This window comes from Odocoileus virginianus, chromosome 24, assembly GCF_023699985.2.
Source record: "Odocoileus virginianus isolate 20LAN1187 ecotype Illinois chromosome 24, Ovbor_1.2, whole genome shotgun sequence".
Lineage (NCBI taxonomy): Eukaryota > Metazoa > Chordata > Mammalia > Artiodactyla > Cervidae > Odocoileus > Odocoileus virginianus.
The window spans coordinates 22,691,317-22,716,261 of record NC_069697.1 but is presented as its reverse complement, the minus strand read 5'-3'; the positions used below and the strand labels follow the sequence as shown (position 1 = coordinate 22,716,261).

Here is a 24,945-nt window from a genome sequence, read left to right as displayed (position 1 = left end):
GACGTCAGTCAGTTCAGTCGCTCAGTCGTGTCCAACTCTTTGCGACCCCATGAATCACAGCACGCCAGGCCTCCCTGTCCATCACCAACTCCCGGAGTTTACTTAAACTCATGCCCCTTGAGTCGGTGATGCCATCCAGCCATCTCATCCTGTGTAGTCCCCTTCTCCTCCTGCCCCCAATCCCTCCCAGCATCAGGGTCTTTTCCAGTGAGTCAACTCTTCGCATGAGGTGGCCAAAGTACTGGAGTTTCAGCTTCAGCATCAGTCCTTCCAATGAACACCCAGGACTGATCTCCTTTTGGATGGACTGGTTGGATCTCCTTGCAGTCCAAGAGTCTCAAGAATCTTCTCCAACACCACAGTTCAAAAGCATCAATTTTTCGGCGCTCAGCTTTCTTCACAGTCCAGCTCTCACATCCATACATGACCACTGGAAAAACCATAGCCTTGACTAGACGGACCTTTGTTGGCAAAGTATTGTCTCTGCTTTTTAATATGCTATCTAGGTTGGTCATAACTTTCCTTCCAAGGAGTAAGTGTCTTTTAATTTCATGGCTGCCATCACCATCTGCAGTGATTTTGGAGCCCCCAAAAAACAAAGTCTGACACTGTTTCCACTGTCTCCCCATCCATTTCCGACGAAGTGATGGGACCAGATGCCATGATCTTAGTTTTCTGAATGTTGAGCTTTAAGCCAACTTTTTCACTCTCCTCTTTACCTCACCAGCCTGTTTTTCTTTGACATAAATAACTTCAATAGCATTTGAGGCATTTTTATTACTGAAGTTTTGGAAAAATGCTTTGTTTGGTTTGTTGAAAACAAGAAAGCCATGGAATACTATAAATCCAACATGGCAAATCGAAATGACTCCTGTGTCCTCATTTTTTAAAATGATCTCCAGCAGGATCAGTTCAGTCACTCAGCCGTGTCCAATTCTTTGTGACTCCATGGACTGCAACATGCCAGGCTTCCTCCAACTCCTGGAACTTACTCAAATTCATGTCCATTGAGTCAGTGATGCCATCCAACCATCTCATCCTCTGTCGTCCCCTTCTCCTCCCACCTTCAATCTTCCCCAGCCATCAGGGTCTTTTCAAATGAGTCAGTTATTTGCATCAAGTGGCCAGCAGGATATTAGGACCTAAATGATATGTAGTGAACAATTCCATATGACCAATGCAGGCGTGTCTGTCTGGTCTCCCTTCCTGTGTTTCACCTGGGTTATGACAGTCACTGGGACAGCTGGTGATTTCATTGCTCCTTCCATCTGACTCAGAGGGTGATCAGTCTCCTGCTTATTCTGTAGTTAAGGCATGGAGTGATTCTTAACTGAGGGGATCATGGTTGGGTCTTCCTAGAAAAGGTAAAAGTTCTCAAAAGGAAGATGTATTGCAATTAGATAACCTGAAAATACGGATGAATATATTAGAAAGTTGAAATTCTAAAATTCACTTTTGGAAAGCTGAATTTTGAAAGTTGAATTTTAAGGTTTTTGTTTTTTTTTTAATTGGCAAGGAAAGTAAACCTAACCCCATTATCTCTTTGATTAATAGTATGATTTTGCAACAGCTTCATGGTGGGGTTTTTGCTCAGCCAATTTCTGTCTTTCTACTTTGTTTCTAAAAGTTTAGGTTGGCGAGCAGTAGCTGAATTTGAGTACAAGGGAAGAAAATGCAACTCAGAAGCTTATCAGGCTCAGCATAGTGATTCTGAGGTCAGGATTTCCTAATACGGACAACTTCCAGTGACCTCTTTTGGTTTAGAGAAATGTCTTAGTTTGCATAGGTATATTTCTGTATTAAAGAGCAAGAATCAAAGACAAGATAGGAACTTGCTGTGAATCTGATGTTTAGGTAAATCTGCTTTCATTTCTGCACTCTTCTGCTCCCCCAGGCTTAAAGGAATATCCCTTTTGATTAATGAGGTAGCCTAAGAAGAGTATGTTTTTCTTCCTAACCCTGTCACTCTCATGAAAAAGTTAAATATTTGAATTCACAAAAGATGACTTATACAGGGAATGCATTCTGAATGGGGTCAGAGTGAGATTGAGTTCATTTTTCAACCTTAGATGAGACTAAGTATAGTGTACAGTCAATATATTTTGTTAGTTTTGGAGATTTTCTTACTTGGTTGGAAGAATGCTCTCCAATGTGTGTTTGGATTAGTTTTGGATCTAAATTGCTTGTCATGGCCTCTGGCGAGATAGCACCTCTGCTGTGGCTCACAGAAGCGTAATGCCATATCCCACAGTATCTCACCGTGACTTACTGCCAGGGCTGGGTAGTTACAATGTACATGTCTAGACTCACATAGGTTCTTGGATCAGTGTCTCAGAGATGTATAGTTTCAACAGTTGGGTGTGTATGTTTATGTCACCTATTAAGTTTGAAAAGCTGGCACCAATGTCCAAGTTTCTCTTTGTGCCTTTTTGAGCATGACTTCATAAATCCATGGGATGAAATTATATTTGTTCCATAATATTGTTAAGTGGAAATTGCATGGTACTAACTCAGTTCAGTCATGTCTGACTCTTTGCAACCGCATGGACTGTAGCCTTCCAGGCTCCTCTGTTCATGGGATTCTCCAGGCCAGAATATTGGAGTGGGTTACCATGCCCTTCTCCAGAAGATCTCCCTGATCCAGGGATCGAAACTGCATCTCTTACGTCTCCTGCATTGGCAGGCATGTTCTTTACCACTAGTGCCACCTGGGGAGTGCAAGTGGTTTGATGATCTCTGGCAAAATAGAACCTGTGCTGTGGCTCACAGAGGCTTAATGTCATCTACGGAATCTTGTAGTGGAGACTGGATCTGATAAAATGAATTTGGTCTTTTAATATGCCTTTCCTCTTTCCATTTCCCAGCTCCCACAGGAATTAGGATTGATTTTAGCTTTTATTGCCTTTTCCCTAAACTAAAATCCTATATGAAAAAAATCATCTTTAAAAAATTCATTAAGTATTTCTTGTCCCTTGTATGCCAAGTCCCTGGCTAAGTGGTGTGAGAGACAGAAAGACGATATCAGGTGTGGGCAGGCCCTGCCCACAAGGAGCCTTGAATCTAATGAAAAACAAAATGGTAGAAGGCATACAGTGAGTAACTGCTGTCTTATGTATTATTCAAAGGGAAAGAATGTTTCTTTCAAATGGAAAGTTTGGTAGGGGAGGAGGAATTTGAGATGAGCCTTGATGAATTATGAGTAGAATTTTTATATGCAGAGACAGAGAAAGGATTCAGAAGAAGGGTGCATTAAAGACAAAAAGTACAGAGCCAGGGAACACATAGGAAGTGTTTTAAGACATTGTGCAGAATCAAACTTTCATAAGAACCAAAGGCTGGTGTAAGGCAGTAGCAGGAAAGAAAACCAGAACAGTCAACAGGGACCATGTAGTGGGGTCTTGAAATTATAGGAAATGGGATTTGTTTTCATTCGATGGTTAAGTTATCCAGCATTTCTCCACAGAGAAGGAAGTGTCACTTTGAAATCCAGCAATATTCCTTGGTGGTAAAGACATTAAATCTAGCCTATTGCCTTAACTTATTTTGTGTTGCAAGAGCTGCTGTGTACCGTGTCGCTCGTTTACAGGCCACCTTCATCCGGACCAGGGTTTCTTCACTGCAGCCCTGTTGACCAGGTCCTAATGTTGACATCAGGACGATCCTGTGCATCTGGAAGATGTTTAGCGGCATCTCTGGCCTCTCACCCCTCAATGCCGGCCTCTAGCCCCTCACCCAGTTGTGATAATCAGAAATATCTTCAGTCATTTTCAAATGTTTTGGGAGGGGGGGCAAAGTCACCCCCATTTGAGAACCACTGGTCTAGACACACATATTGCATTTTTTTGGTATGTATTCTGGCCATTATTAGAATCTTAAGATTGATGAATCTGAGTCCCTTAGGCTTTCAATATATTAATGCTTGAATTTTGGAACTAGATGTACATCTGATCTTGGGATTAAGGTATTTCCTGTGTGTTGGAGTAAAAGTGTTGAGCTGGTCATCGGCAGACCTGGATTCTGATCCTGGCTCTGCCACAAAGAGGTGGGATTACTTGGGTGAGACGTGTCCTCAGTAGCCCGATTACTTATCTCTAAAATCACCAGTGCAACCTCTAGGCTCTTGCTTAGCTCTGATTCTATGTCCTGATTTCAAATTGACCCCAGGGCTTTATTCTTTCATTTTTAGAAACTTAGCACAACCAGAATGAATGTGTATATTAACCAATAAGGCTGACTTATTGGTCTGACTAATAAGGCTGACTAATCTTTTTTCCTTAGTGCTTTATTGTACTAAATACTATATATATATTTTTTTCCTTTTCTAGATTATTTGAAAAATCTCTTAGAAGACTCTGAAGATTACAAAGACACTCAAGGTAAATGATTTCTGTGGTCTTATGTGTTAGAACTTTTTAATGTTACATTCATTTAGACCTAGAAAGTAAAAATGTAACAAAACCCATGTACAAAACTGTATTTTATTCATAAGAAGCCTTTTTAAACCTTATTTTGGGCAGATGAAGATAGTACTAGGTAAAGTGGTAGTGGCCTGGATGCAGGTGAAATTACAGGGACCAAAGATGCCCATGGTCAGGCAGCCATGGGAGCCCGCATCCTGAAAGGGTCGTCCCAGCGTAGCGTATGGTCAGGAAGCTTCGTCCTTCTGGGCTCAGTCTGTCTGGGCCAGGGTGCGTTCACCTTCCCTAAATGTATGCCGCTTTTGAAAGCAGAGATTGAACCAGTAAATCTGCAACATCCTTTCAGGCTTTAAAATCATGAGTCCATGAAGTGACCAAACTATACAAATTAGAGGTAAGGTCTAAAATAATCTATTATTCTGGGACTGTTTAAAGATGGGCATTAGCTTTGCCATCCTTCCACCCCTTACCCCAGCAGTACTTAAGGGAAATAATCCAGTACAATACAAGGGATTCATTGATATTCATGGGATAATCCACTCTGTGTGTGTGTGTGTGTGTGCATGCACGCATGTGCATGCAAGTATGTCTATCTCTCTCCCTCTTTCTCTCTCTCTTTGGCACACACACAAGGATTTAATTCCATTTGGGATAGTAGTGTTTTTTTCTCTTTACTCCCAAACTGCGTCTTTTAAATGTCATGGGTATATTTCTGGTTCTAATCTACAGAAACACCCTAGACAAATCCATCTCCACTCCATTCATCATATGAATTTTGATCACGTTCTTGGGCATCCTCCTTTGCATTATCAGATTACAAAGATGAAAGGTCTTTAACCCATTTTGTAGAGATTCTTATTCATTCTATGAATCATTTTACTTTTTCTCTAACATCTTCTATTCACAAATGTTATGCTTTAAAGGGTGCTTTTTTAAAGGAAAAGATTGGAGTGGGTCTAGAACATGCCTCTTGTTTTTGGTGAACTAATTTAGTTGAAGAAGGAAGTCTGTGATACCCTTCAGGTAAAGAACAAAGCGGATAGCTTTAAAGTAAGAATGCACTGAGCTGTATAGAATCATTTGGAAGAGGGAACAAAGTGTGAGAATTGAAGAGGCAAAGTTCTGCTTAGAGGAAAGTGGAACCAGAGATGAATTGACTGGAGATGGTGGACGAGAGGAAGAGTGGACATCAGGAAGATAAATATTTTAGACAGATTTGAACAGATCAGGCCTCAAGAAAACATCTGTCCCAGGGCTTCTGCCTTCAAAGAAAGCCCATTGTTAGCTCCATTTTGCCAGTAAAACAGATGCAGGGCAGAGATTAAGGAGCTTGTTTAAAGGAAATTACACACTTCAGCGAAGACATGGCTTAGAATAAGCAGTGAACAGTGACATGTACTGTATGGTCAGAGGCAATGCAGTACAGGGATGAGATTGCCCAAAGGTGAGGGAAAATGAGACTGTTGATAATATAGCTTTGGAAGGTGAGCAGAAGAGTTAAGGAACAGAGTCACACAGGTTCTTGTAAAGGGATGACATGGGAAAAGTAGGATTGCAGAATGGGTGGGAGAAATCAGAGCCTGGAGGCCAGGTGACCAAATAGCAGCAGCTTTAGTATTCCATCCATTCATTAAATCTTAAAGCCTTTGTCCCTGTCTGCTAGGAGTTCAGGCAGGTCAGAAAGCAGGGAATGTGTCCAGGCTCACCTCTTGATATCTGCCATGAGGAGTGCCAACTGCAGTAAATTCTGCTATGTGGTTGGAGTCTCTATAAGAAGATACTGCTTTCCTTTAATAAAGGTGATGCCGACAAATTTATTTTTGGTTGCACTGGGTCTTCGTTGCTGCGAGTGGGCTTCCTCTAGTTGCAGTGAGCAGAGCTGCTGTTTGTTGCGGTGAGCAGGCTGCCCATTGTGGCGGCTCCTCTTGTCGCGGAGGGCAGGCTGTAGATGCTCGGGCTCCAGCACCTGCGGTATACGGGCTCAGGAGTGGTGGCGCGTGGGCTTACTGCTTTGCGACGTGTGGAGTCTTCCCAGATCAGGGCTCGAGCCCGTGTTCCCTGCGTTAGCAGGTGGATTCTTGTTCACTGTACTGCCAGGAAAGTCCAATAGTATATTTAAAGGCTACAGAAACCTCCAGGGTTGATACCAGAAAGAGTATCCCTTGGAAGGTGTAGTTAGCCCCTCAGTCGTGTCCAACTCTTTGTGACCCCGTGGACTGTAGCCCAGCAGCCTCCTCTGTCCATGGAATTCTCCAGGCAAGAATACTGGAGTGGGTAGCCATTCCCTTCTCCAGGGAATCTTTCCAATCCATGGATCACACCTGGATCCTCCTGCATTATTGGCATATTCTTACCATCTGAGCCATCAGGGAATCCCAGTAAGTATAGTAGCTGGACCAAAAAAAAAAACCCTCAAACCCTTTCCAGAAATTGGTCTTTTTTAAAAAATATTCCTTTCGTTGATAATTACTGTCACTGCCACAGCAGGCTCAGGAGAGTATGCTTCCGTCTTTAACACTCTACCAGTTTTTCTCTGTAGAAGTGCTGCTGTCACACGGGATGACTTTCTTTGTGTGGATTTGCTAATTAGCATTGCCGGATGTTTAACATCCCCGGCTCCTTCCCATTGAAGGCCAGTGGACCCCCCCATCTTTGTGACAAACAAAAGTGATCTTACACATACCCAGGCCTTCCCTCAGGGAGTACTGCTGTCTTGTATTGAGAACAGCCATGGCCCAAAAGGAGACAAGGGACACTTTTCCCTTTATATGTATAATGAAGATGGTAAGACTGAGACGTTCAGAAACATTGATAAAGGCAAGATGTTAATAAAAAGAATAAAACACAGGTGAGGCTCAGTAACCCAACTCACAAAATAATGTGTGTAATTTCCTAAGATACAGAATGCTTCCATGTGGCTTTTTTCCCTCTTGGGATCAGACTAAGAGAAGACAGCTAAGCCCTGACCTTCTTAAATCGAAGGTTCTCATAATTCTGGTTTCCTATCCCAGGATCCTTGTCTGTCAAGGCAGCTTATCCTGGAATGGTCCTCAGCTTCCAGTTAAATCCTATGCATATCCTTGTAGACTCAGCACAAATCTCAGCGCAAAACAATCCTGACTTCCTGACTATTGATATGCGTGGTCTATAAAGTGTCTTTTTTTGTTTTTGGCCAGGCTGCATGGTTATGGGATCTTGGCTCCCTAAGCAGAGGCTGAACCCATACTTCCTGTAATGGAAGTCCTAACCATTGGACTGCCAGGGAATTCCCTGTAATGTGTCTTCAGAGTCTGTCTTTGGCTCATTTCTTTTCATCAGTACTGTTTTTGCCTGTTTTTCCTTGGTTTTGCTCTCATGGAACTTCACCATGTATATTTCTGCCCACTCACAGTTAACTGAGCTCTTCCACTAGTCGTCTTGTTACCTGGAGCTGCTCAGTGTTGCATTTCATTGGTAATGATAGTGATCAAATGCCCCTTCTGTTCCTACATATTTTAGATGCCCTTGCTGTTGTTATAGAGGTAGCCAACCACGCCAATGACACCATGAAGCAAGGAGTAAGTATCTTCATTTCAGTGGCTGTTGTACTGTTGTACCTGGGAACTTACGCCTTCATATGCTCTTCATTCTCTTTCTGTAGGACAACTTCCAGAAACTTATGCAAATTCAGTACAGCTTAAATGGACACCATGAAATAGTTCAGCCTGGACGGGTAAGTGTTTTAGATTGCCTTTTACAAGCTTAATACAATGGATTTAGTCACCATTTGTAGCTGTTTTCACTTGAATTATGAAAATAGGTTTTTTGTTATTGTTAGTCTTCAGTGACCCAATCTGGATTAACTGCATTCATTCTATCCTTTCAAAACATGCATGATTTAAGTCACAGTAACAGGAAGTCCAATTCAATTAGGAGAACGGCAATGGACCCCACAGAGTATCTGATTAAATAGGCTCATTTTATTGTGTAATACTAGCTGACCTCACACAGCTTTAAAGACAATTTCATTTCAAATCATTAATGTAAGAGTGAATTTTGAGAGGAGGGGGAAAATTATTGGGTGTTTTGATGCTCTTCCTGGAGCACAAAAGTGGCCGAGGGAATGAATTCAGGAAATTTACAAAGTGCAATTGTCAGGATGTTGGCTCAGCCTCGGGATGAAGTACACACTCAGTCAATTACATTTTAGACCACATGGTACCCTTGGGGTCAATATTGGCTTTATAGAACTCTGCTGGCTTATCCAATTCCTAAATGACTTTGAGGGTTTTAAAAGAAACCATGGCTGTAAAAAGCTACAAGGAAACTATGCCACCCAGCCTCCACACAAAAAATCTGGGTAAAGAAGGTTGAAAAGGAAATTACATGTATACATATATTGTAGTTGTGATGGTACTAAATGGGTGTTCGTTTGGATGAATTAGGTTTTTCTCAAAGAAGGAATTCTGATGAAGCTATCTCGGAAAGTCATGCAGCCCCGAATGTTTTTCCTGGTGAGTGGCCATGTGTATTTCTGTTGAGCCCAAGGCAGGGGTAATTGCTTAGTGAAAGGAGACCTTTGTTCAGGCCAGATAAGCTTGGCACGTTCAAATAGCAGTTTTAGTGGGATCTTTGACTGTCGGGAGTGCTTATTTGCATGTCAAGTATAGGAAACAAAGTCTTGTATGGTGCAGAACTAGAAATTTACTTCCTTTTTGAATCTAGTTTATTTCATCTCTGATTTGGAAAAATTGATTCTGTCAGTGTTTTGTTTTGGCAGATTATAGTTCCTTAGTGGGATTTAGAATTCAGAAAATGTCAAATTTCTTATATAACTCGGAAAGAAAGCGCATTTTCCAGAAATTGCCTTCTAGTAATATTCTAATAGAACATTCTAGGTGGTTCTTATTTTATAAGCAGAATCTAAGTATTTTATTGAGAGAGTTTGAAGCAAAGAGGTAATGTTGTTCCTTTATTCCTGTGTCTTACCAATATCTTTGTAGCTAAAATTTCTTGCTTTACTTTGTCCTATGAAATGTTTCTACTTTCAGTTTAATGATGCCCTGTTGTATACAACACCAGTGCAGTCTGGGATGTACAAACTGAACAACATGCTGTCACTGGCTGGGATGAAGGTCTGTGCATATTTTAGAAGATATATATATCTTTTTTAACCCAGATGTATTTAGAGAAAAATCCCTACAGTGATCATCTTCTCATAATCCTTCTCTCTTCTGTCTCCATGTGTTCCTGTTCACTTACTCATTTTTTCCCTCATATGTTAATTTAGTTACAAGATATTTCCTGAGAACTGCTATAAAACAAAACATGTTAATGACTTAGTGAAAAATACAAAGATGAATTGAAGCAGGATTCTTTTGTCTCCACCTTTGCTCTAAACCCCCATGAGTTTAGCAACTAGTGGGGAAGCAAATACACTGCATGTCAACACCTATAAAGTAGATGGTAATAACTAATCACTATAAAGGCACAAAGTTTGTGGGAGCTCAGAAAATAAAGACAGTATAGCTTTTCATGGGACGTGGTGGAGGGATAGTTGGCAGTGAGAAAAGAGGGGAGACTTGAGGAAGTCTTTTTGGAGGAAGAGCCAAGAATCTTACAGAGTAGGTCACATCTGGCCACACTGAGATGTGGGGAAAGGCATTCTTGGTAGAGGGAATAGTGTGAGCAAAGGCCTGAAGGTGGGAAAGTTGGGCCTTTGAGTATGTGGGTGTTTAAATTCACCTGGAGCAGAGAGCAGATGAGGGAGAGTAATGTAGATCAACCTGGATATGAAGGTTGGGGGTGGGTGTCAGCAGCAAGGGCACTGGACAGTTTTAACTGCACATCATAGATGAGGTTTTCTATAGGATGTGTCTGCTCAGTTCGTTTTGCTTTCTTCCAGGTCAGAAAACCCACCCAAGAAGCGTATCAGAATGAACTTAAGATCGAAAGTGTAGAACGTTCCTTCATCCTCTCAGCCAGGTACATTTTACAATTACGTATAAACATTTGCCAGTATTACAGGCTCAGATACCGGCAATATTTTTCACATTTAGGTTAACAACTAGATTTATTTTTCCCCCTTCTTTTCTCTCCTAATACCATGCAGATTACTTTTTCTTTTTTAAATTTATTTTTAGTAATTTATTTGACTGCGCCAGGTCTTAATTGCGACATGTGGGATCTAGTTCTCTTACCAGAGGAACGAGATCCCCACCCCTCAGCATTGGGAATGAGGAGTCTTATCCACTGGACCATCAGGGGAGTCCCCCATGCAGTTTACTCTTGATTTACCATGTAGGGAGGATGTCTGAGAGCTGATGCAGTAGTATGCTAGGAGCACAAATATTAACATGTTCCTCTGCGTGCAGTAATAATGCTAAGAAGTGCTTTGCCAATAATTGTTTTTGAAGTGGATATTTCAAATCCTGCTACAGTGCTATGTAATGTTTTAAAAACATCTAGCGCAAAAAATAAATAAATAAATAAAATAAAAACATCTAGCGCTTTATGTTTTACAAGGAAGTTTTCGTATAACAGTCCAAGGTCATAACAAATCTGTCGAGGTAGGTGTCATAAAAGTGAGGAAGACCAAGTACAGAGAAAAATGAGTTGTTTTCTTAAGGCTGCATTGCTGGCAAAGTGAGGATATGAATAGAACTTTTTTTGGTTTTAAATCTGTTGTTATTATAATGCCACATTGCCTCCAATAGAAACCTACAGTGATTTATGTGTACAGCAAAATACATGACCGTAATGTAAATCAAGTGCTGAGGAAACCTAAAACTGTGTGACTCATGCAGGTACATTATTCAGGTTTGGCTAAGTGCCAGGAGTGGATGTGGGGCAGGGTTTGACTGGTGAAGGGAGAGACACCAACAGCCCCAGCTTACCCTACTGCCAGATCTGGATAACAAGTCTGGCTGGCTGTCAGACTTCACCTTTGAGGTAATCAAAATAGCAGCAAACCCTTACATGGTGCTTACTTTGTGCTCGGGACTATCCTGAGTACTTTCTGTATATTAATTCATTAAATCTTCACAATAAATCTTTTAGGTGAGTTACCCATTTTATGGTGAAAAAAGTCAACCAGCTATTAAGTAGCAGAGCCAGTGGAGCTGAAATTTGGATCTGACACTAAAATTCATATTTTTAAAAAATTATTTTTATTTTTTTTATTTTTTATTAGTTGGAGGCTAATTACTTTACAATATTGTAGTGGTTTTTATCATACATTGACATAAAATTCATATTTTTAACTGTTCTAACATTGCCTATGTCCATGGATGTCGAGGCCTCAGACCAAATGTGCTGACTTCCCAAATCAGACCACGGGAGCAGCTCCCTGGGTCGTGTCACTCTTCTGAAATAGAAAGGCCACTGCTGTCTGATACTAAATCTCAGGATGATAGGAGTAGACAAATTCTTCTATTCCGGGTTTGTCACGTGCTTCCCAGCTCCTGGCTAGAGCAAGCAGAGCTCTGTCAAGGGAGGGAGGACTTGAAGCATCCTCCAGATCAGTATTTAAAATGTGAAAGTAGGGGACTTGCCTGGTGGCTCAGAGGTTAGGACTCCACGTTTTCACTGCCCAAGGCCCAGGTTCAGTACCCCGTCAGGGAACTAAGTTCCCATGAGCCGAACAGTGCAGTCAATTTTTTTTTTTTTTAAAGAAAGTGAAAAAAAGTTTGACTGCCTGAAACTGCGATTTTTCCCCTTTCTTTTCATTCTTTCTTGAATTAGTACAAAAAATGCAAAGAACATCAAGTCCCTGTATATCAGGTTCCTGGCAAATACTTCAGCTTGGTTCTTAAAATCAAGAAATTTATTTTCAAAGATCCAAAAAGGAAATGCTTATAGAGATGTTAAGTTTTCAATTGCACTAAGTTTTCTAATTAAAATGTGCTTTCATAAACAGATATTCTGTTTATTAAAAAATAAACAATTCAGAAAATGACGGTCAGTCTTTCTTTGGTTGCCTAGATGTTTTGTGTTTTCAGATCTGGCTCCTAAACTGATCTAGTAAGATCATTGAATTTTTAAGTGTGATGGGAAACTATCCAAAGGTTTTAAGCCAAGAATTGGTGTGGCCTCATTTTTCATTTTTAAGAAAGCACACTGTCTGTTCTGTAGAAGACAGACCACCAGAGACTAGAAGTAGAAGCTGGAAGACCAGGTAGGGGGCTGTCGATGGTGAGGTCTGGACTATGGTTAGACTGAGGTCTAGCCTTCAGATAGATTGGATGGAGAAAGGGCAGTTAGGGATAGCCTCCCACAAGTCCTGTGTCTGCTGAGTTATGAAGGGTAAGTAGAAGTTGGATAGCTCGGCAAAGAGAAAAGGAGGACCCTCTTGGCCAGTAGGAGTTGTGTGTACGAAGATCCTGAGGTGGAAGGCGGCATGGCATGTTCAGAGAACTGAAAAGCCCCTGTATCTTGAACATAGCAAATGAGAGGGAGAGTGACCCGAGATAAACCTGAAGGGACAGGGAGAAGAATTGTGCAGAACCGTATTGTGGATTTTGGTCTTTAGCCTAAGAGCCACAGGAAACCGCTGAAAGGTTTATACAAAGGAATGATGTGATCGTATTGGCATTTTAAAAAGAATATCTAGTTACTCTGTGGAGAATAGTTTGAGAGGGAACTGAAGGAGATGAGTAATGGGACAGAGGAAATGAGAGCGGCAGTAAGATTGAGTCTTTAGCCTGGACAGTGTATCAGGTTGCTGTGGTAGGTAACTGGGAGCTTTGGGGAGAAAGCAGGAATTTAGGTTCAGATGTGAGTGTGGAAGATCCCCTGGAGGAGGAAATGGCAGCCCACTCCTGTATTCTTGCCTGGAAAATGCCACGGACAGAGGATCCTGGTGGGCTACAGTCCGTGGGGTCTCACAGGCACACAGGTGCAGAGTGAACGTGAGGCGCCTGTAAATCCCCGGTCAGCACGGAGGTGGTTTATGCCAGGAGCTGGATGTCAGAGGGGGACTGGACTAGAGGCATGTCCCGGGGAGTCATCCGTTTAGAGATGATGACCGAAGGTAGCAGACTGACTGGGGGTGCACAGGGAGACCACAGAATTCCCTGTTAAATCCTGTAATTCTTCAGTCCCACGTCAGTCGTCACCTCTGCAAAGCCTTCACTGCTACCCACATAAGGTAGTTTACTATTTCTGCATTACTTATCTACTTTCCCCTTCCTGTAGTATGTGGTAATTACTTGTTCTAGGGTCTCACCTCAGCTGGGTGTCAGCACTTGGATGTGAAGTGTACTTTTGTGCCCAGTTCACAGCATCGTACCTGGCCCGTAGAAGGCTCCCAGTAAATGTTATTCAAGTGAACTGAAGTGATGGGCCCTTTGGACCCCAGAGTAGCATCCCACAGTAACACAAGAAGGTCATAGTGCGTCAGGTCTAGCACACCAGAAATCCCTTCTATTGGAGAACTTTTTCCCTTAGAAATTCTTTCCAGTCAGTGGAGAAAAGGTGTGTGTTTGATGCAAATCTGCTTTCTGGTAATGTTCACATTCCATAAAGAAAAGAATACTTGGCTTAACTGTATTTTCATAGGAGGAAGATGCTGATTCTTCTTTTAACCATGTCACAAAAGCAGGGCTAAAATGTCTACACTTGATGCTCGAGGCAAATGTGTGTGGTCTCTGAGACGTGTTTTATCAAGAGCTGATAAACATTGTTTTGGCAGAAGCCCACACAAGAAAAAGCCAGGAATAATTAAATGAAAGAACAGCATATGTGACATGATTTGCAGCCGAATCACATTCCACATGCTCCCAGGGCTCCGGAAAAATCAGACAGCAATCCTCAAATTAGCCATCTGCCTCTCTGCTTTGTTACCTTTTCCAGTGAAAAGTTGGGGAAGGAGAGAGGCAGGGGGGACAGTGATATTTTATGAATGTTTACCCAGAATCTGGGCCCTGTTCTCATAGCATAACTCTTCAGAGAACAGGAACAGAGGCTAGAGATGACCTGGTGGTGAAGGGTTCCATCCTTAGCCACACTTAGGTCTGATACCAAGTCACCGTTTAATAAAGCAGCCTGTTATCTAAGGCATTGCAAGTGATGCAGTGGTATAGAATCTGCCTGCCGATGCAAGACATATGGGTTTGATCCCTGGGTCGGGAAGATCCGTTGGAAAGGAAATGGCAACCCATTCCAGTATTTTTGTCTAGAGAATCCTATGGACAGAGGAGCCTGGTGGGCTCCAGTCCGTGGGGTCACAGAGAGTCAGACATGACTGAGCACTTGAGCATCCTGAGCATCATATTATCTAAAGCAAATTATCTAACGGTTCATATCTTCACATTGCTTTTCTATAGATGGAGATGGTGTGTGAAATTGGGATTGGGGGAAAGAAATATTCCTCAGAGGATATGAGGTGTGATGGCATTTGCACAGAGAGCAATCAGCACAGTTGGCTGATAGGTGGTAAATGTTAAATTAGCGGCAGCTAGTTGGGACAGTGTGGTGCAATAGTAGGGGTAACTGAGGTGGGTTTTGTTTGCTTTAGAGAGATAAGGGCTATTTCTGTTTTATTTTGGTTTTGATATATAATGAAACTTTGAAAATATACTAGTTTTAAACTAATTTTAAACTAGTTTTAAAACTAATATACTAGTTTTAAATTTTTATTTGTAAATTGGGTGCCTTCCTTTTAACATCTGTATAAATGCATTTTCTAAACGGTATTGAAGCCATTTAGTTGGAAGGTTCATTTCTGAGAATGATTATGGTGGGGTAGGTTAAAGTATCTCCTTGATGTGCTCTGGATTCATCAAAATATGCCTAATTGTATAATTTTTTATGATGGAATTTTTCCTTTCAAAGTAATTACTTGAAAGTTACATACTTAGAATGAGGACTACAACGAACCTGCGTATTTGGTCACTAAGACTCAAAAAATTACCAAGGTTCTGCCACAGATTTTCCTTTTTTCTAAAAGTACTTTAAAACAAATGGCAAATATCAGGTCATTTTACTCCTGCATACTTGAGTATGCTTCTCTTAAAAATAAGAAAATGCACATTTTCTTACACAGTAACATTCCCATTATTATAATGGATTTTTATTATGATAAAATTTTACGTTTACTATTAAATTCTCTTTCTCTCTACAAAGATACACACATACACACACACAGCTAAAATGTGTCTCCCCTCCTGAGTTTGCAAAACAAATGCACTGATACCAGTGATGATTCTGAGTTACCATAGAATTTTTTTAGAGGGCCTCTTTGCAAAAACGTAGAACAAGAATGCATTTTTCTGAGCAGGCCACCCCCCTGTTTGGCCCATTTCTGTCTATATCTGAGTCACACACTTTCTGATGAACTGAGGGTAAGAACAGAAAACGTGATGGACTGAATTGGTAGAGGAGCCCTGACAACCACTGGGGGCTCTCCCTTATTAACCATGCCTTCAGCTTCTGTTAATGACAAAAAATATGCTTCCTTTACTCTAATGCCCTTTCTAGAGTATTTAGTAACCCCAAAATATTTAGTATTGTGTTGTAAATTTGGATTTGAAACTTGATTCCTTGGAATATTTTTAAAATCTCAGATTATATCTCAGGAAGCTCCTTGGTTATATAAGTAATCATAATTATTAATTGCATGAATAGCCCTTAAATTGAACAAAAATACCTCCAAATTTAGGAGACTTCAAAAGCCATTCAGTTTTAGAAGGTGGTATCTTTGGAAAGAAGAAAAGTGTTGTGTTTGCTAAAATGCCATGCGTTCTTTATATGCCCACTGGTTATTTCTGCCCAGAAACCTCCAAGTTGTTGCCTGTGACTCACATTGTTGGAGGGTGGTGGAATCTGTTGCCATGGCAGAAGGAAAAAAAAGTAAGAAAAAGGCAAAGAATAAGAGCTGACATCTGGCTGATAGAACCTCTTTTGCCCCCAACAGTTCTGCCCCAGAAAGGGATGAATGGCTCGAAGCCATTTCCAGGTCAATAGAAGAGTATGCCAAGAAAAGAATCACATTCTGTCCTAGTCGGAGTCTTGATGAGGTATTGTCTTTTCCTTCATGTGTTTTTTAAGTGCATTTCAAACCATTTTCACCTTAAAGAAACTTTTCCCAGGGGTTTAGAAAAGCAGTGTATGCTTCACAGAAGGATTGGGTATGTGCATAATTTCAGAGCCTAAATGTTTATTCTATTAATGTCTCCCTACAAGTCTAGGATAGCATATAGTGCATTCATATTTTTTCTGGTTATAAAACCTCACTGTAGAAAACACAGCAGTGTAGTTTGAGGAAGGAACTAATCAGCTGTCATTGCGCTATTATCATTGGGCAATGATAATACAGTTTTGCACTAGAGGATTGTTGGAATGTAGCTAATCTTAACATCCTGAGAAGATGAAAAGTACGATTGTTCCTGAGTCATCCACATCCTTAATGATACCATCAGCATTGTGAGCTGCCAGTGCGAAATAAAAAGGTTTGAGCTGTAGGAGGCAGTGTGCCTAGAAATAATCAGAAGTCATTCTTCTACAGGCTGACTCAGAAAGTAAAGACGAGGTTAGTCCTCTTGGATCTAAGGCCCCCATCTGGATTCCTGATACCAGGGCCACCATGTGTATGATCTGCACCAGTGAATTTACCCTGACCTGGAGACGACATCACTGCCGGGCCTGCGGAAAGGTTGGAAAGAATCACAACCCTTCCCTTGTGATCTTCAATAGCTCCACGCTGTACATGGTGAAGAAGTGTATTTCCCCTTGTAAACCATTTTAGGGTAGGGAGGGGAGAGATACTGACTCATGACTGGTATCCCCCCCTAAACATTTAGCATGAGGCAATCTTGTTAGGGAACTTAACTCCTTCTACCCCAAGATTACTTTAGGATGTCAATAATAGAACATGTTCATTAAAAAAAAAAAAAACAACTAACAAATTGACAATTAAATAGATGCTCACATTTATAATTATTGAAACTACATTTGTCCCAATACTACATTCTTAACAGGAGGAAACTTTCAGTATTGAAGTTACCATTTGTGATATTTCTAAGTTTTCATAACATTATCAGTAAAATGTGCATAGTAACAATGAAGTCAGAGAGTGACTGTAAAGATTTAATGGACGTCATTTAGAGAGCATTTAATACAGGCCAGACACTAGGAAGAGGTACAGCAGAGGTATTCATGGTTGCAACAGTGATGATGGCAATGACAGTGATGATGGTACAGCTAGTATAGGACTTACTACCCACCAGGCAGTGTTCTAAACATTTTGCACCTGTTAACTCTATTAGTATGTTCTTATCTGTTATAAGCAATCAGTGATAATCTGTGGCCTCTTAAATGTGCTATTGTGTGTGAGTTCCCTGCATACCTCTGCTGAGTTGTTATTGAGACTCAATGACTATGAAAAGGTTTTGAAAAGTAGACTGGGCTATAAATTGTAACTGATGGTTTAGATACAAAGGTTATTCTAAATGAAATGAAATAATTCCAACGTGTTTGCAGATTGTATGCCAAGCTTGTTCATCAAATAAGTATGGCTTAGATTACCTGAAAAATCAACCAGCAAGAGTATGTGAACACTGTTTCCAAGAACTGCAGAAATTAGGTAATGTATAAGTACAGATTTAACTGAAAATTCCTTTATGCCCCAGATGCTTGCAAAAAACCTTCTAGAAGAATCGTCATAGGGCCCATTAGCAATATAATTGGTGATACTTATCTCAAAATATTAAGTATTTTGCTTTCTTAACTTAGTTAAGCTTTCTTTTTCTTTCTTTTTAAAAAATTTTTTTATTTTTCATTGGAGGATAATTACTTTACAGTATTGTGCAAGTTACTGCATACATCAACATGAATCAGCCGTAGGTATACATATGTTCCTCCCTCTGGAGCCTCCCTCCCATTTCCCACCCCTCTAGGTGTCACATAGCACTGGGTAGTTAAACTTTCTTCACTCATATTTTATGATGATTCCAGGAGAGGTTGGATTAAAACTTATTTTTATTCTGAAAAGGGCTTTGCTAAGGATTCTAGTTGTAGAAGTATAATCACAGGATGAAATGCTTAGAACAGTTACAAGGGAACTTTAGCTTCTAAGTAATTTTCAAGTTTCTAGTTTCACATCTATGTGTATTACAAATCATTTTTATCAATCAGTCAAGTAGTTCTCTATGAAAACATACCAAGTGGCACTTTGTTAGCCTTATTCTAATCACTTGGACTGATGTGTGAGGTTTTATTCTACATCTAAATGTGTAGCTTTTTACCAGGTACAAAATGAGCTATATCTGCCTGCAAGTATCCATTCCTCCAGTGAAGATGAATACAGCTCAGGTCTACATTTTGAGAAAAGATCCTTAGTTAAAATTCCTGAAACTTAGAGGATCTAAGGCTTTGAAACTTGGTGATGAAGAATAGCTTTTTATTAGCAGATGAGAATGTCTAAGTGAATAAAACTGGATGACATGCTATTTCAAAATCCAAACATTAATAGAGGAATTGTGTTATTTTCTGTACACATTTTCCAAAAAGAAACATTCACCCGATCTTCTGCCAGCCTTATGTTCCTGCCTTTGTTCTCTGAGTATCTAATATCGGCTCAGACATTCAAAATCCATTGTTGAATACTCTTTTCATCACCCATTTGGTCAATAAATCTTGTCAAATTTATCTTTGAAAAACCTGTCCTGCTCTTGACTTCTTTATCTCCACCCTAACAAAGCCTTCATTATCTTTCACCTGGACTACTGTCCTAATTTCCTAACAGGTTTTTCTCTTGCAAATTCTTCCCCTTTCCTACTGTCAGATTTAGTTTTCTAAATTGAGTCTACTTCCCAGCCCAGAAGGCTTTTGATTTCCCACTGCCTAAAAGACAGTCCTTAGAACCAGTCCTCTTTTTTCCAGCTTCACCTCCAAATAGATGATCTAATTTCATATCTCTGTGCTTTTGCTTATGCTGACTTTTCTTCTTGAAGTGTTCTTCCTCCTCTTTTTTGCTTGCCAGACTCCTTCTTATCCCTTGATGCCAACTCAAAACTCTCATTCTTTTCCCAGCTTTCTTTGAACCTCTGCAGTCAAAATTAATTACTGCCTCCTCTTGCCTTATAGTGTCTTTTCGAAAATTTTATTCATTGTAATGTTATTTGGTCATGTATTTAGATACTAAATGATGTTGTTAGTTTTTTGTTTTTAAGTCAGGAGAGAAGTTTTCTCAATTTAGTTTTTTAAGTTGGTAGTACATGAACATATTTCAGAATTCTAAAGGCATAAAGGGCCAATTCTTTCATATGGTTTGCAGTTGAAAAAAGTGAAAAATAGACAAGTGGAAAGTCTTCCTCCCACTCAACACCCCACCCCCCCCACACACACACACCCCCACCCCCCGTTTGGCTTCCTTTCCCAGGGGCCTCAGTGACACAAGTTTCTTAAGTATCCTTCCATGGATATTTTGGGCAACAGTGTTTATTGACTTGGGTTAAATTGAATTGCAGAATGTTTACCGTTGGTTCCATAAGTGTACCTGGTTTGTTTTAGATCACCAGCACTCTCCTAAGTTTGGATCCCCTGGAAATCACAAATCTCCTTCCAGCGCCTTATCATCAGTCTTACATAGTATTCCATCAGGGAGGAAACAGAAAAAAATCCCAGCTGCTCTTAAAGAAGTAAGTGTTTCCATTAAACTTGCAACTTGATAGAGGCTGAATTATTCATACCCAGATAGTACTTTAGTTTTTCTCTCATAAAGGAAGATGTCATTTCCCACCACTGTTAAGACATGCATTTTAATACTGAAGATGAATGTGGCTGAGGCCTCCCTTATCTCCCTTATGACCGGAGTCATTTAGAAAATGACTGTTGAAAGGTTTGGAAAGCATTTTATAGCAGTGATAGAAAGTAAAGATAACTTGGATTCATGTTAATTTTTAAAATTACTTTAAGGAGACCCCTTATCAGAGGAAAAAAGTCTATAAACTATTGGGGGCATTTTGTTAGCATTTACTCATCTGCATGGCTTATTTTTTTTTAGGCATTATTAGGTTATATACAACTGATATAATAGGTTGTTTACTGATAGTAGGTTGTTCTTCCTTCAACTTAACAGAAAAAATTTTTAAGTTTTAATAACCTACAAAGCTTGACCTGCCCCTGGAGTATATCCATAGGCATCACTGATATCCTGTCCCAGTTCCTCAAAGTCAAGTGTTAAATCAGTCAATGTCAAGAGATCAAATAGTCCTGACTTTCTAGTCACTCCTATTTTGGTTAGTTTATTAATTGGTTTTGTGCCCCGGAAAGTAGCGTTTTAAATTTTGTTCTCTTGCTTATTTGCTGTGGAGGTGTCCCATCATGAAAAGTGGAAGAAAGGAACTCTAAAAATTTGACCAAGATCATGTTCCTTATGTAAAGTTGAGCACATTTCCTCATGGCTGTTGAAACTCTAGGAAGTGATTTATAGCCAGGCTCATGAAATAGTAAGAATAGGATTTACAGTTCCATTTGCCAAGTTCCATGTAGAACTGGATAAGCCAGCTAAGTGAATACCTCTCAACTCTTTTTCTTCTGTCACGCAGTTCCTGAATCTAAGTCTGCATTGAAAAACTTTGAAGTTTTTAACCAACTGAAGTAATTTTCAGTTCCTTGTAACTTTTCACTTCTCCACGTTGATGTCACTGTTTATAAATATAATTCCGACACATGCTCCCCTTTAGTCAGAACTCCACAGAGTTTTTGGCTACAAAAACTATGGTCTATAGACTAGACTCAACCTTATTCCAGTCCTCTTTTGTATATCTTTCTACCCAACCGCACAAACAGGCCTTCCACTTTCAAACCTCTGCTTTCTCCCCTGACTCCGCTGGTTCTCAGAGTGTCCTCCAGAGTGGCAGCAGAACCACCATGGAACTTGCTCGAAATGCACATTCTTGGGCCCAAACATTCTCAGTGATTCAGGTGTATGTCTACTGAAGTTTGAAAACCATTGCTTTGCTCCTCTGTGGCCACACAGGGGAAATCAGTTTTTCCAATTAAGCTCTGTACAAGTCATAGTAGTCTCCTTGGAAACCTGTGTTTTTTTGTCTTTTGTTTTAAACAGGGATGAAATCCACATAACATGTAGTTAACTGTTTAAAGATATACAGTTCAGTGGTATTTGGTGTATTCACAGTGATGTGTGACTGCTATATTGCTCCAGTTTCAAAACTTTTTCATCACCTCATAAGAACACCCTGTGTGTGTTAAATAATCGTTCCCCACCCCCACCCCCTGGCAACCATGAATCTGCTCTATGTATTCGTTTGTTCAGGATCTGTCATGTAAAAGGAGTCATGCAATATATGATCCTGAATGTTTGGCTTCTTTCACTTGGCGCAATCTTTTTGAGGTTCAGCCAAGTTATAGCATGTATCAGCACTTTCTTTTTTGTGTCTGAATAGTACTCCTTTTTAGATATATGTCACAACTTAGCCATTTATCTGTTGATGGACACGGGTTTCCACCTTTTGGCTATTGTGAATAATGCTGATGTAAAACATTGGTATACAGATTTCCATGTGGACTTATGTTTCCATTTGTCTTGGTTATATAACTGGGAATGAAATTGCTTGATCATATAATAATCCTATGTTTAACTTTTTAAGGAATTGGAAACCTTTTTCTTATTCCATTGATGTTCAGTACATTTTTAGAAATTCATCTTTTAGAATTGCATACATTCAAAACTTCAGTACCCTCAGTAAGGACAGACTGTGTCTCTTGAATTGACAATTTCATTTATTTTTTAAATAAATCATTAGAATGAAGGTTTTGTGAATCAATTAGGTGATTAAGCTGGTTTAACACTAATTTTTCTTTTCTTTTTTTAATTTTCTTCTAAAAAGATAATAGAGGACTATGTATGATTATTTAGTATTGTGATTAGTCTTATATGGCTATTAAATTAATTGTAAAATATTCCAAAAGAGCAATGTACAAAATATTTTGGGCAATGATAGTAACACAACCTAAGTACTAACGTAACTGCATTTTAAGAGAAACCTCCTTTGAATGTAAGTGTTGTAGTTTTCCTTTTTTTTAATTACTTGGTAGTCTTATATAGGATGTTATTTCTGTATACAGATTTACTTGCACTTAACAGACATTTTAATTTAACATTAGATATAAATTTTCCACTTGGGACTTTGCTGGCAATCCAGTGGTTACAACTCTGAGCTCCCAATGCAGGGAGCAGGGGTTTGATCCCTTTCCAGGGAGCTAAGATTTCTACAAGCTGCATGACCCCCTCCCTCCAAAAATAGAATTTCCTATTTACTTATCTGTTGATATAATTTGTAGAAATCCAAAGTTATCTCAGAAACAAAGTTAAAGGTTTAAGTAATTTTCCCTAACACCCCTAAATGAGAGCAATAAACAACATATACTCTCCCCAAAACACAGCTTTAAAAAGGCATTTTTTGTCATTTGAAATTATTATTCATCTCCTGGGAACTCAGAAAACATAGTGGAACCCACTAAGAAACCTATACATGCAAGCACAGGTAAACCAGGTAAAATTCTGGAATTGCTTCTAAAAGGAAGGATTTTATGCTCATGGTAATGGAAATATTCAATCTGTACAGTAGCAGATTTTAAATATAAACAGTTTCATTCTTTTTTTTTTTAGTTTTTTTTTTTAGTTTCATTCTTAAACACGATATTTTTATGGTTATTGCTTTCAGCATCAATGATCAAAAACAATTTTGTTATTTAAAATTTTGGTTTTGTCTAAAAACGATTAAACTGTGTATGGGGTTTGCTTATTTAGGTATCAGCAAACACAGAAGATTCCTCTATGAGTGGCTACTTATACAGATCAAAGGGCAATAAAAAACCTTGGAAACACTTGTGGTTCGTCATAAAAAATAAAGTACTATATACATATGCTGCAAGTGAGGTAAGATCTGAAATGGAAACATGAATAATTTGGAGTCTTGTTTTATAGTGCCACCTGGAAATAATCAGTGTTTGCCTCATCTACTTGTCTACGTTTTTGCTTTTGCTTTGCTTTGACAGGGGGAGATATTACAGTTGTTTTTGACATGAACAGTGTCCTTGTTTTGTACCTAAAGATACTCAAAGATGTTAGGAATTTTCCGTAGTGTTAAAATGTTAAGTTTGGGGGATATAATGTGACTACTGACTACTTCACTAAAGGCAGAAGTTTGGTGACATTGGATTATGTCACCTTTCTGACCTGTGTTTTTTGCATCCATAAAATGAAAGTAATGTAATTACTCACTTCCCATGGTTGTAGGGAAATAACGTGAAATCAGTGAATATGAACACATTGAAAACTGTCTACTGCAGTGTCTGTCTGATGGGTGGGGAGGGGGTGGCCCAATAAATATTGTTGAATAAATGAAAAATGAATTAGTTGCTAGAATTACCGTTGTTTCATATATGTGTGTTTGTTTGAAATTAAATTAGAGCTTTGCAGATAAAAAGTTGCAAGTCTGAATTTTTTATCATTTTAAAAGTCCATCTTCCTTTGTGTCTTTGTAAATTTAGGACGTGGCAGCTTTGGAGAGTCAACCTTTACTAGGATTCACAGTCACTCAAGTCAAAGATGAGAATTCAGAGTCTAGAGTGTTTCAGTTGCTGCACAAAAACATGCTATTTTATGTATTCAAAGCAGATGATGCTCACTCAGCTCAGAAGTAAGTAATTTAGGCTTTTTTTTTCATACATGAGATTTCAAATTGTTACTTTAAATGATTGATTTTAAAAATAACCTACTTCCATGCATGGGATCAACAAAGAATGTAAATCAGAAATCCCATTTAGAAAGATTTAACATATTATTCAAACTCTTTAGAATTGTTTTAAAGATAGGCAAGAGGATCTGGAATATTTTCAGGAAGCAGAGAGGAAAAGAAAATAGGTAGTTCTGTCCAAAATATTTTGTGTACACATGACCTCCGAGGAAGCAGCATGAAGCTGCTCTGCTGAAAGGACGGGATGTGGAGGTATTTGACCTCTCCTCCAATGAGGTGAAGAATTTTCTCTTGAAACATTCTGGGATTTTGGCAATCCTGTGATCAGTCATGCCATGGAACGGCAGGAGCTTAAACAGCTGCTTGCTAACTTAAATCTTTGGGGAGAAGGTCAAACACATTAAGAGTCTCCTGTATTATTCCCAGTGACTGAGTAGAAGGAAATGTATATCATTTTAGATGGAAGTGGTTGAAAGAGTCTCTTCAAAATTCCAACAAGAATATTTATTTAGATGTCATGAGACTGCTTAACATAGAGAAGAGTATCTCTGTGAAGTTGAGGTCTTCTGTGAACAAAACAATTCAGTTCACCTCCCTTTCACTAGATTTTTATTTTGGCCTCACAAAATATGCAGTTTTACTTTCACTAAGTGGTCCTCATGTTTTCTCACTAGGCTCTCAAAGTACAGGCAAATCTAAAAGAATGTTTTCAGTAAGGCTTATCTTTTATTAAGGTAATTACAACTAATGTATCAGAATTAAACTTGTTCCCCCTCAATAATAATCAGATACTATATTACAAATACTCTATAAGCCTTTTTTTT

At 39.4% G+C, this 24,945-nt stretch overlaps 1 protein-coding gene across 2 annotated transcripts in view; it reads left to right on the top strand.

Moving 5' to 3' along the window:
* Positions 1-24,945, top strand: part of FGD6 (FYVE, RhoGEF and PH domain containing 6) — a 113,283-nt gene that overhangs the window by 83,316 nt on the left and 5,022 nt on the right. For both annotated transcript variants that reach the window (XM_020877907.2, XM_020877906.2), the window contains exons 9-20: positions 4,326-4,376; positions 7,917-7,975; positions 8,059-8,130; positions 8,843-8,911; positions 9,449-9,532; positions 10,303-10,382; positions 16,312-16,414; positions 16,903-17,049; positions 17,877-17,979; positions 19,908-20,035; positions 23,173-23,301; positions 23,916-24,064. In XM_020877907.2, the coding sequence (XP_020733566.2) occupies positions 4,326-4,376; positions 7,917-7,975; positions 8,059-8,130; positions 8,843-8,911; positions 9,449-9,532; positions 10,303-10,382; positions 16,312-16,414; positions 16,903-17,049; positions 17,877-17,979; positions 19,908-20,035; positions 23,173-23,301; positions 23,916-24,064 (1,174 nt within the window). The remainder of the gene's footprint in view (positions 1-4,325; positions 4,377-7,916; positions 7,976-8,058; positions 8,131-8,842; positions 8,912-9,448; positions 9,533-10,302; positions 10,383-16,311; positions 16,415-16,902; positions 17,050-17,876; positions 17,980-19,907; positions 20,036-23,172; positions 23,302-23,915; positions 24,065-24,945) is intronic.